Below are 13,553 nucleotides of genomic sequence, written 5' to 3'. Positions count from 1 at the left end.
TTTTTCTTCTAACAAAGGTTCTTAAAAATAAAAAAACACATATGTTAGAAAGATTGATTTCACAAGAAATATAGTTGTCTAGTCGACCAAAATAAAAATTTAAAAATTTTTAGAACATTACTCTCTAACATCAATGTGCATGCATGTGTCTTTGTCCATTAATTTATCAAAAATTGAAATTAATTTAAACTATAGCTCATATAAAATTACTCCTTAGTTTCATTTTACGTAGCATGTTTGATATTTTTATAAATCCACTTAAAAATGAATAATACATTTCAATATTTAAAAATAATTTAACATCAAACTTTCTATATACATTGATGACAATGCTTTTATAATCGCATGAATCTCACATCATGACTATGATCATAAATTTCAAAATATAATTTCTAAGAAGAAGTTAATTGCTTACTAAAACACCCTCCATCGTAATAGAAATAGGGTTTGAGGGACCTTAGAAGGTTCTTGAAAATAAAAATGACATATGTTAGAAAGATTCAATTCTCAAAAAATATAGTTGTCTAGTCGATCAAAGAAAAGGCTAAAAACATTTAGAAAATGACTCTCTAGAGAAAGAAGAATTGATTTTCTTGATGACTTAAAGAGATCAATGTGCATGCATGTGCCTTTGTCAATTAATCAACCGACGCTTAAAATAATTTTAATTATAAGAATTTGTATCTTTTTTCTATTTTAGTAACCCATTTCTTCATTACATCCAAGGACATATAAAATAAGATAGAAAGGAAAAAAAGAAGCAAAGTCAGATTCAAAATTTGAAACTTATGACCGATGATCCTAATTCATGATATAGATAGAGAATTAGTTGGTGCCCTAATTTTGACGGTTGAGCCAACATTGTATCTTGTTGGTGGAATCCCAACGCCAATTCTATAAACTATTTTAAAAAGATTCACATTATAAATCAAAATTCTCAATACTAGTTATTAGATTTCTGAGAGCCCACATCAAATATGATAGATCCGCCCCTGAAATGATGTTACTAATCTTCAAAATCAATGGACACAATTTTCAAATGTATAACATGGTACATGCAACATAATTTTCTTTGTGTATTATATTACTTGAAAAAAAAAGGAATTAATGATGATGAATAAATTTTATATCTAAACAACAAAAATTTAATGTTGATTCGAGGGGTGGACCCACCCTATGTGAAGGGTTGTCAACCGACATTGTTTCGTTGAAATTTTTTAATATATATATAATATATATCTGAAAAAAAAATATTACTACAAATAATATTAATGACATTGTTGGAACAATTGAGCTTCTTGGCTCGTTGGTATGCATCGCAAATGGAATTGTCATTCTTACCAGCGAGGCTGAGGCAGAACTTGGCTTTTATTTTTGAGGCATTTTCAGAGAAAACTTTAATATAATAGGGATTTGAACCTCTAACCTCCTATTCATAGTCAAATTAGGCTAACATTAATCAATTGCACTAGAAAATTTAGTAATATCATTTAGGAGAGTTATACTACTTTAATTGATTCATGTTTTATTATTACATTTTAAGTAGTTTTTATTAATATAATATCTTTATATCAATTATTTATTATTTATTAAATTTTAGATAGCAATACTGGTTACAAAAAATCATATGTACGCCATTGATTGATTCTATTTAGCCTATGGGTTAACAACAAATTATTTTTAAAAATGAATTAGCCTATCTATTGAGAATGTCAACTTAATTAGTTGAAAATTACTGATAAATATCGAAACTAATTTCATGTTTTCTTGTAATGATCCTTTGATGATTTGAAGGAGTGAGCTACAATCTCCGCCGCCCACCTTCCTTCATGCGCCACACTCCACATTCATGCATCTATGGAAATAATACTAATAAGGGGGCACCTAAATTTCCATTAAATAGACTGCTCTTCAACTAAACCAACTAAAAGTAAGCAAAATTGATAGCAACTAAATCAAATTAAAATCGATAACAAGTAAATTGATTTAATTTTGATTTAAATAATTTAATAATTTATTAAATTAATTTAATTTTAATTTTAATCAATAACTAATTCAAATCGATCTATGAACACCTTTAGGTACCATGATAGGTAGATAATTATTTTAAATTATTAATCAATGGTTAACTCAAATAAATGGCATGTGTAACGAACAATTCAAGAAATTAAATTTGTTATGTATAACTGTTGACAAATGCGGACCAAATTTTTTACAGGGCCAACAATGTGATTTTATTTTTTATATATAATACGTGGTGTCCCATATTTCATGTGACTCAAGACAGAACTCTGCAAAATGCAAAGCTACCCATATATTTCTGTTTTTCATTATGTTATTTCTTAGGCGTAAATCATTTTGATAATTAAATTTGGTGCAATTGAACATAATTATATTATTTTGCATATTTGGTCAGTTATTTAATTACTTGGTTAACAAGTAATTAACTATAATTGACAAGGGTAATTACACTCTCCAATTCACAGGGGAGGCTGTGAATTGTTGGTAACTATATGATGTAATAACAGGCTGATTACTTTTTAATTGCTTCCTTTTATTTCTATTATATTTTTATTTTTATTTTTTTTTATTATTTTAAATTCTTTTGATTCTAATATTTTCTAAAAAGAATTATTTTATATTATTTGTATGTTATTTCCTTCTCATTCTCAACCTTTACTTCATGTGATTTCATGCAATTTTCGTATTATCTAAAAAAAATTCATTAGTATAATTTTGTTAGTATTCTAATTTTCAAATTAAAGTAAAATTCATTGCTGATTAAGGTTATGAACTGTAATGACATGTTCCCGTCGTTGTAGAAAAGCCAATATGGAAAGAATTTGGGCCAGAAACTTTTGAGTAGTGACTTGGAAAATTGTAGCCTAGTCTAGATTTGGATGAAATCTGAGTATGGCGCGGTCTAGGAAAATCTAGTAATGAATAGGGACTATAACTATGAATTTGATCATATGAATGGATAGCCAAAACGTTAAGGAGTCTGTATGGCTTTACAGAATTGAACTCGGGTGAGAAGAACTCCCGAAACTGATCTTAGCGTGAAAGGGTAGTTTTAGAACGTCCCGGGTTGAAGGTGTGTTGTGAAATGGGAGCTTGGAACTCAAAATCCGAGTTTCTGTCTCCATGCAAGTTGTCGGGAAGAATTATTCCCGCCAGTGCGGGGCCGCTATGGCGGGATGTAGTTCGCCGTTGCAGGCCAATCACGAACTTAAGTCAGGAAAAACCCCAATTTCGTTATTTTCTGCAAAACTTCATTCTTAAGAGCTAGGAGACGACCCATGGCAATTTCTTGACAGTTTTCCATGACTTTTAGTGCTAAAGATAAAGATTTTAATCCCCTAATCTGTTTTTCGATCTGTAGAACTTAGATTCTTGGGTAATTATCATTGGGGAAGGGTTTTAGCCTGAAGTTGATGGTGGAAAAAGCCCTAATTGAACATTAGGATCATGGGTTTGGTCTTGGGTTATTAAGTTTGCTATAATCCGGGTAAATTAGGCCTTGCTTATTGATTGTTGCATTAAATTACTTGTTTTAGACCAAGAACAAGCAGAAAGAATCCGGAAAGGGAAGGCTCAAGTGTCTTAGAAGGATTCAAGCTTGGTTTCGAGGTAGGTGATGGTTTGATTTCCTGTTTGTGTGATATATGGCGGTTAATTGCTTCGTGGTATGCATGCATGCATGAATATAAGGAATGTAAACTGAATCTAATGCAAATGAGTATATGTATATGAATAATTACATGACATGAACCCATTACTTGATTGTATGACTATGAGCATTGTTCATTATGGGTGTGACTTGTAATTGCGGTTGTGCTGACTGGATCAAGTGTTACGTTCTAACACATATATTAGATCGGGTGTCACGTTTCGACACATGTATATTGGATCGGATGTCACGTTCTGACACACTAACAGTTTGGGTGTGGGTTCCATGAGAGGACCATTGTGATTATAAATTCATGTCTAATTGTTGTTGATATTGAGAAATGTATGTCGCTCTTGAAATGATAATTGATTTGCGTATTCTGTATATGTATGTTTATTGTGTTGTAGTTGCTTGCCTATGTTTCGCTTACTGGGGTGACAGCTGATCCTACCAGTACACTATGGTTGTGTACTGATACTGCACTTGCTCGTTTTTTGTTGAGTACATGGCATCTTCAGGCGGCTACTGATAGACCTCAGCTAGAGGATCATTGATGGAAGACCAAATTCAAAGGTGAGCCAGCTCTTCTAGGCTGCCATGGATCCTTCCTTGTTTAGTCCATTCTTTTCGGACTCAGACTATTTTAGTTAGACTTTGCTTATGTTAGTTGGGGTTGCACCCCCTTTTCCTTAGATTTGTTGATTTACAAAGTTTTGGTACAATGACTTTCAGGTTCTAGGAGTTGTTTCAGCAATAGTTTGTTTAGTTGCTTTATTGAATCTTCAGAGTTTATGGGAACTCCATATTTCATTAGTCATTTAAACCTACTTCCGTATCTTTAAATGCTTTAGTTCCTTAAAAATGTTTAGTCCGAGTGTAGTAATGGTTCTTCCACCGAAGGGTTAGTATGGATGCCAATCACGACGGTCTGAGTCGTGACATGAACTTACGTTTTCCTTTTCTTTTAATTTAAATAATATTTGTGTATGTTATGTTGAAATTGACATAAAAATATTATGTTAATTTTTTGTTTTGAATTTAAAATATATGTTATATTTTCAATTTAATTTGTTCTAGTATTTTTGACTTGATATTTTACATTGCAAGCTTTTTTTTAGTTAGACTTGATAATTATTTTTGTCAAATATTTTTATAACTTTATGTAATGACCCGGAAAATTATTTTATTTAGTTGATAGCTAATGGGCTGAATTGATAATTTATTTAAGAGCAACTTTCACATATAGCAAATACAAAATTCATATTTGTATGTTATAGCAAAGTTTGCATAATTGCGCTCCATAGCAAACATAAATATGTCTATTTCTCTATACATATACAAAAGAAAACAGTTGTATAATCTGTTTTGGTATACATATACAAATAGATCAATTGTATAAAGTGAGAGAGGCGAGTGAGCGAGCGAGATCTGGGAGAGTGGCGAGCGAGATCTGGGAGAGTGGCGAGCGAGATCTGGGAGAGGGGAGAGAGGGGAACGAAAATATATGTATATATACAACTTTCACGCATTTTATATAATTTACGTTTTTTGTATAAAGTGAGAGAGGCGAGTGAGAGAGCGAGATCTGGGAGAGTGGCAAGTGAAATCTGGGAGAGGGGAGAGAGGGGAACGAAAATATATGTATATATACAATTTTCTCTCGCTTTATACAAACACAAACGCATTTTATATAATTTACATTTTTTGTATAAAGTGAGAGAGGCGAGTGAGAGAGCGAGACCTGGGAGAGTGGCGAGCGAGATCTGGGAGAGGGGAACGAAAATATATGTAAATATACAATTTTCTCTCGCTTTATACAAACACAAACGCACATTATACACTTGCGTTTGTATAAAAAGTGAGAGAGGTGAGGGAGAGAACAAGAGTGGCGAGCGAGATTCATCAGGAGAGAGGTGAAATAGCAACAATTTGTTATGAGGTACAATTAAATCAAACTATATTTATAGCATTTAATTTGAATTAATAGTTTGCTATTATATACAATTTTCTCTTTAAAGCTTATTAGGTCTCTTGGCCCATATATATATTAAAATAAGTAGTAGGGGCTTGTCAGTTTTTAATACTTAATTATTAAGAAAAGAAGAGGGAGGCAGAACCGTTACGGACGAATTATGAAGAAAGCTTCAAACTTCCGGCAGGTAAACAAACAAAAGTACATCTAGTCTTACACTTTTTTATATAGTTAGCTATATATACGTATATGTATATAGAATAAAGGGCATCTTATCAATATTGGGTTTAGAAGTTATTGTCTTTCTATTAATGTTGGCTGTATGTGAGTTATTTAATAGTTTGGAGACAATTTTAATGGGTAGGCATTAATTAATGATTGCAATGTTATTGGGTAATAATGAGTTAATGATTGTGAAGTAGTGTAAGGTGGTGAAATGCAAATAAATGCACTGTTAGGGCGTGGGTTCATTCGTTCCTTTCGTGGTTAAAATTACAAATAGTGTACTTAGCTTCAATTTTGGATTTTATTATCACATTATGATCCAAGTTTGATATATTGAGATATGTAATTAAATATTGGATGTATTATGTTATGAAAACTATTAGAGTTGTAGTGTTTGGAGAAATTATGACTTAATCCTAAACTTGAAACTTGAAAAATATGATAGTTGAAATGTTAATTGACATCAACATTTACGAACTTGATTATAAACTTTAGTGAATTTTTTTATCAAGGCCAAACACATAGTAATGTGGGTGTTGTTAGTTTTGAAATCTTATTGTGAATATGTACTTGAATAGATTGAATTGATTTGGAAGCTCAACTAAAAGGGAAGACTCAAGTCCCGAAGTGATTGTTCGGTTATTTGAGGCAAGTGGATTTCTAAACCCTTGTTAAGTGTATGGAATTCATGTATTTCCTTGTAATATGTGTTTGGGGGTAATGAGACCTGGTGATGGGTTGACTTGTCCATATTAACTAATTATAATGATGAAAAAGGGGTAATAAAAGACAATGTGATTAATTATTGGTGTGTGATGTGTTGAGAATGGTTTGAAAGGCTTGTTGACTCATTGTTGATGTTGTATCACGATTGTGTTGTTGTGAATTGTGTATTATTTATGAAAATAGTCATCTTCTCATTATTTGTGTGAACATGTCATTTGTACTGTTCTAAGACATGATTGTAATAAGTGTTATGTGAATTGAGAAGGAGTAAGAAATTAAAGAGGATGTACCATTTCGAGGGATGTGTCGCGCGCCGCGACGAATACTATATTTTGAGGGACGTATCGCACGCCACGATGGATTCTATTATCGAGAAACGTGTCGCGCGCCGCGACAGATGCATAAACATATATGTTCCCCATGAGTCCTAGACTGAGAGACAACGGGTGTGTATCGTTAGGTCAGACATGCATCACTATACTTGACATAGCATTTCATTGCATTGCACATTTTTATCATTGATGAACTTGATCTTGTGTGTTGTTGATCTTGTGAGTGCCTTTCTGTGGAAGTTGTGATTGATGAATATTGAGTTGTTGTTGTTGAGGATATATAATATGTTAGAGTGTTGTTGTTGAGGATATGTAATCTGTTAGAGTGTTGTTGTTGAGTTGTGTGCTATGTAAACTGTGAACTGTTAGATTGGGCTGGTTTTATGCAGGTTGTAGTAGTGGAGGTTATTATGGGGTGTAAGGAGTACTCATATTTTGTTCCCTTAGCTTGTGTTTAGGAGTTTACTTGTTGGGTACCATGTGGTTTGGTACTCACCACTTGCTTCTACATTTTTTGTAGGTTACTAGCCCGAATCTTCTTGATACTTTCTATTCTCTTCTTGTCCAAGGCTTCCTGTGGAGATTTGTGAGGTAGTTGTTTGTCATCTCATGAGCAGACCTGCTTTCTCCTTATTTATGATCTTGTTCTATTCTAGAAACAATGTCATGCGAGACTTGTATATTCTTTTGATTCAGTTATAATACTTTAGAGGCTTGTACACGTGACAACCAGATTTTGAAAATTTAGTTATGTTGACATATTATCTGTATTAATAATTGAGTATAAAACTTCTATATTTATTTTATTTCCGCATTTTATGACAATGGTTGGGTTTTAGGCAGACTTGTCTTGGTGGGATAAGACGAGTGTCATCACATCCATTTTTGGGTCGTGACACTTTATGACATTATATTTAAAATATTAATTCTTTTGTCGAACATGCATTTCATGATGTTCATAGAAATTTGTACTTTTAGTTTTTATGATAAATTTAATTAAATATACCAAATTGAAAAATATAAATCATTTTTTTTACAATATTAGTTTATATTTTCAAAAGACAATATATATATATATATATATTTTTTTTTTCAATTTAATATCATTTATAAAGACCCTTATTTGTCTAATATAATTTTTTAATTTTAGATAATTAACTTTTATTTTAAAAATTCAATATAACTTTATGATTATACTTGTGCAACCAAACAGTACACTTGTAATTACACTATAATTACGTTGTGGCAAACAAAAAAAAAGCATAATTACTAGACTAATATTACTACCCTAGTAATTACACAAATTCCAATTATCTGTTGGCTTTCCAAATAGACCCCAAGTGTTGGGACAATTTTGATATGGAAAATTTGAAATTGAATTCCAAAAGTTATGAAATAATTTTCGTGAATATATGAAGAAATTTTTTTTCCATTGATGGAGCTTTATGGAAACATAGCAAAGTTACTCCAATGTTATGAAAGTTATTGATTTTCTTTACTTGTAGTTCATTTTTTTGGGTGTATATAATTGATTTGAGTGATAAAGATTAGTATTTTAAAAGGTGTGAGCATAAGATGAGATATTTTATTTGATTCTCTATCTGTTCCTATTTACTTGTTCATTTTTTATTTGGCACACCTATTAAGAAAATAATAATTGACATAGTGAGTTTATCATTTTACCTCTATTAATTGATAGAATTCTAAAATCAATTTACTCATTAAAGAGGTTTTACCTTTTTCAAAAATATTAACTCTCTAAATAAATTGAGGATATAATAGATAAAAAAATATTATTTTTTCTTGATTTGTCAAAAATGACTAGTAAAAAGGGATAAGTAAAAATTTAAAATTGGACAAGTAAAAAGGAACAGAGGGAGTACAAGATAAAACGTAAGCCTCGAGGTTACCAAATGTTGGCTCATTCGTGTATATTATTACTCCAAACGACCTTAATTATCTATGAAAACTTATACGTATACCCTCTGTTAGACCTTCAGCTAGATGGTTTAAGTGGTTCGGGCTTGTGTAACAACTCAACCAGCTAGTGATATTGTTCGCTTTGGGCTTAGGACTGCACGACTTTAAAATGCGACACTAGTTGGTAAGACATGCTTACTTAGCTTATATACTCAACATCTCTTCTGTATTTTGCCAATTTCAGACTTCTAATCTTAAGTTAAAGCATCACATATACCCCTTCTAAGGACTCAACGTCCTCACTGAGGTTTGCCCCATTGTATTGAATTTGCCCATATTCAGTACTGAGGTTTGCCCCGCCTTACCGAGATTTGCCTAAACTCAGTTGAAGTATGGTCCACATCGACAAGGTTGACATAAGAGTGACTCTTATACCATTTGTAATGACTCAATCTGCTAGTGATATTTTCCGCTTTGGGCCTAGGCCCGCATGGCTTAAAACGCGTCACTAGTTAATAAAGTCTGCTTACTTATAATCCAACATCTCTCATGTGTTTTGCCGATGTAGGAATTCTAATCTTAAGTTGGGTGTCACAACTTGGCTAAGGATTTACATGATGAACCTAGCCAAGGCCCAATGACTTCGGTCAAGATTAAGTTCAAGTGAGGAAAACCTTGACATTGGTGTGATAAGGCATGCAAGGTAAGACGTGACTAAGGCATGCAAGACAAAGTGTGACTAAGACATAACAATGGCTGGGCAAATCTAAGACAAAATAAGGTTGTGATTGTATCTTTAAGACCACATTAACATGAGAAGTACCATAACTTACAATACTTTAATTTTTGAATAATTTTTTAGCATAATTTTCTAAATTATAAATAATTGAGCTGATCTATTCTAATTTAACATTCATAATTAGTCAACTTAATCCTCAACGAATGGAATGTATCACATAATTAAACCACAAAAAATTCTACAAAAAATACAAATTTACATATCTCTAACCATGTCATCGGTAATGACATGAAAAAAGATTCTTTTTCTTTTCTACTTACGTCCATTTTTAATTGTCATGATTTCCTCTTTTTTAGAGTCAAACTATAAGAACTTTGACTAACATTTTATAATGTATTTTTTCATCATATTGATATGCAAAAAATTGCAATTTATAGTGTTTTTCGTATAGTTTTTGAATATCTAAATTTTTTTGTTTAAAATATCAAATTAATATAATTTAATTTAACTTTAAAAATTAGTCAAGACTTTTGAAAAGCGCAATATGACAATTAAAAGTGGACAGAGGTAGTACAACACAAACTTAAAGAAGGCCGGGGAGAAAAGTTAAAATAAATAAATAAAAGCTAACCAAAATAGTCTATTTAGTAGCTAGTGATGATATGGATAATTATCCTGAAAATAGCTTCTCTATTTCCATGAAGTAGTGATAAAGTTTGCCTACATTGTATTCTCCTCAAACCCTACATGTGAGATTTCACTGGATATGTTCTTTTTGTTGTTGATGATATGGAGAAATTGCTTGAGTTCTACTTTTTCTCTTCTGCAAAAATCTTTGTAGAGATTTTTTCATTGAAACCTCAGTTTGAGATTGTAATAATGGTGATGGTGGCTCTGAAAGTGACGATAGTGTTTTTGTGTTCTCCTTCATTTCCCTACTTGCAAGATGTATTATTGCTTTAGCCTGTATTATCGAAAAACAAAAATAAATAAATTTAGAAATATAACAAAACTACTCATTAGTTGCATAGAAAAAAATTGGAGGAGCCATATTTACCTATCTACTATCAGAAAAAACTTCATATATCTTGGTTGTACATTTCGGTCCAAATATATTCCTTATGTAATACTTTGGGCTAAATATGTCTCTTATACATTAATATCTTATGTCCCGTTCTTAAGATAGATACATGGAGGGTTGGAATTAATTCGAAGGATCCAAATCATTTTTATCCCAGCCAACACCCAAAATAATTCATAATTCGATCTAAGAGTCTGTTTGGCATTATTGCTAAAAATTGTTTATTTTTAGAAGCACTTTTTTTAATTTTAAAAATAAATAAATTTGTGTTTGAATAATTTATTTGAAAAGTGCTTTTGATAGGCAAATTGTGTTTGACTAATCTTTTAAAAAAAAATGATTTTGAGAGTCAAATAACGAAAAGGGGTAAGTATCATTGTGTTTTTAATATTAAGATTATTTTATAGAGAGAGACTATTGTAAATATCTATTACAAAAAAATTAATTCAAATTTTATTTTAATTAAATTAAAATGTACATATTTAAATTTTCAATCAATATTTTACATAAATAAATAAATAAATAAATTAAATATTAATATAATATTAACATAATGATTTAAATATAATTAAAAATATCAAGCAAAATAAATTTAAAATCATTCCACAATTAAACAACCATATACGAAAAATTCACCACAAAAATAACTAAAGTCCTTCATATTTTTAATCCTACAAAAGTATTGTTGTTACCTTTATTTCTAATTCTGTAAAATAAAACGTAAAATAATATATAAAATATAATGTATAGATAATAATATATAAACATAAAACAAAATAAAAAGTTTATTATTTAAAAAGAAAAAATTAAAATAAAATTCTTGAACGGAACTTAACCAACAACAATGCTCTAAATGAAATTCAAATAACAACAATTAAGTAATGTCAAGAATTTATATCCTCAAACCAATAGAATTTCAGGCACCACATAAATTCAGCTATCAAAAATTTTCAGAATCAAACATACAAAGTTAACTATTTTTTTAAATTTTGCAATTTTTTCTTTTTGATGTTTTGAATTTTCGATTGGCGAAAAAAATGATAACAATAATTATAAAAACGAGTTTTCATTTACTGCGTGCAGCTAATAAGTTGGCATTTTTTTTTACAAACAATTCATTTGCTTTTGTTTGACTTATAAATAGATTTGGGCAAGAAATTATTTTACTGGGTTGTTTTGGGTGTTGACAGGATGAAAATGATTTGGGATTTTAAAATTAATTCTAACCTTTCGTGTGTTTATTCTAAGACTGGGACTCAGATATTAGCCGATAAAGAATATATTTGGTTTAAAGTATAATGAAAAAGACATATTTGAGTTAAAAACATGGAAAAAGTTCAAAAATGCTCTTAACGTATTAAAAATGGTTCAGAAATGTCCTCATTTCATTTATTGGCTCAAAAATGCCCTTAACGTATAGAAATGGTTCAAAAATATCCTTCTTCCACCTATTGGATAAAAAATGTCCTTAATCTATTAGAAATAGTTTAAATTTTCCCTCCTTTTACCTAAAAATATGAATATCAACTAATAAATACTATTTAATATGCCCTTATTTTGTATGATCTTAATATATTTTAATATATTTTGTGCAATCTTAATATAACTAGACGATATGAGGAAAATTCAAGTAAGTTCAACTAACTAGACCTGAGGGAAGTTCAAGTAAAACTTCAACTATAACTACACCAAAAATTCATTTTATGATTTTTTTTAGTATTTTAAATTGTTATTAATATGATTTACTAGTTTATAAATATGTAAAATTTACTTCAAATTAAAAATTATATGTCCGAATTCATACTAAACAGTAGTTGATTTCATACTCGTACACTAAATCAACCCAAAAAAATTAAAACAGAGCAAAACGATACTATGATTTCTACCGAATAAAACCACACATTCAAATTAATAATAGAGTGAGGAAATTAAAGGTGCAAAATATGTATATCTGAACCTCAGTAGCATCAGAAACCACAACTTTTCCATCATAGAATATTGTTAGCTGCTGTTGTTCCTTCTCTTCATCTATGCTTTCTTTATTTCCCCTATAATAAAAATTAAAGGAGAAACAATATTTATCGACTGATCTATCGATTTGAGATTGTCATTTTAAAGCCTATATTAAAAATTGAATTTAGACCATTAATTTTATTGAATCGTCCTTAATCTACACTATATAATATATTTGGCTTGTATATTTTCAAAAAAATGAGTACTTACGTGGAGTCGAAGTATGGGGCAGGAGGAACAAGTCTGAGCTCCAAATTACACTTTCTTCTCATCTTAATAATTCTTCAAACTAATGTACAAAGTAAATTAAGCTAAGAATTAATCTGTACTGAACTTTGGATTAAGAAGAAAATGGACTTTAGATATATATTAGTAATTCGTAGTATCATTTAAATGATAATTGTGGAGTTTAATATAGTATGAAGTTTATTAAACTAGACATTTTAAACACGACTCTCACACTTTAATTTAAAAATGGAATTAAAAAGATGTTAAACAACTTGTAGAGAAAATATGGCCTACCTAAATATTCAAACCACTACTAATTACATGTGATAAATGAGGTTTTATCCTATTTTATTTCCCATGACCGTGATTTGTACACTGCCACCTTTATTCTGGCTAATTTTTGCAATTTTGTTATAGCGTTCCATCATCCATGTGTTTGAGTCGGCTTACGCTACGACAAATGAATGATTTCTACTATATTATATTTAATGATAATAATAAATATAAATATTCATAATCAACACTTTATATAAATATTACTAAAACACTTTAGTGACTCTAGATGGAATAATATTAATTAACTCAATTACCGTTAAAAGAAAAATTTACTGCCACTGATGTCCCTTTTGTTGCAGGATTACTAGATT

At 30.2% G+C, this 13,553-nt stretch overlaps 1 protein-coding gene across 1 annotated transcript; it reads right to left on the bottom strand.

Annotated features, from left to right (window-relative positions):
- Positions 1-10,341: 10,341 nt before the first annotated feature.
- On the bottom strand, positions 10,342-13,020 carry LOC125842738 (protein TIFY 5A-like). Its single transcript, XM_049522059.1, has 3 exons — positions 12,889-13,020; positions 12,622-12,713; positions 10,342-10,553 (listed from the first exon to the last, which is right to left on the bottom strand). Exons 1-3 carry the CDS (start codon positions 12,948-12,950, stop codon positions 10,342-10,344), a joined length of 366 nt encoding a protein of 121 aa, XP_049378016.1. The 5' UTR covers positions 12,951-13,020.
- Between the last annotated feature and the right edge of the window lie 533 nt (positions 13,021-13,553).

Source organism: Solanum stenotomum, chromosome 10 (genome assembly GCF_019186545.1).
Source record: "Solanum stenotomum isolate F172 chromosome 10, ASM1918654v1, whole genome shotgun sequence".
In the NCBI taxonomy this organism is placed as follows: Eukaryota; Viridiplantae; Streptophyta; class Magnoliopsida; order Solanales; family Solanaceae; genus Solanum; species Solanum stenotomum.
This window is presented reverse-complemented; position numbering and strand designations above follow the sequence as displayed.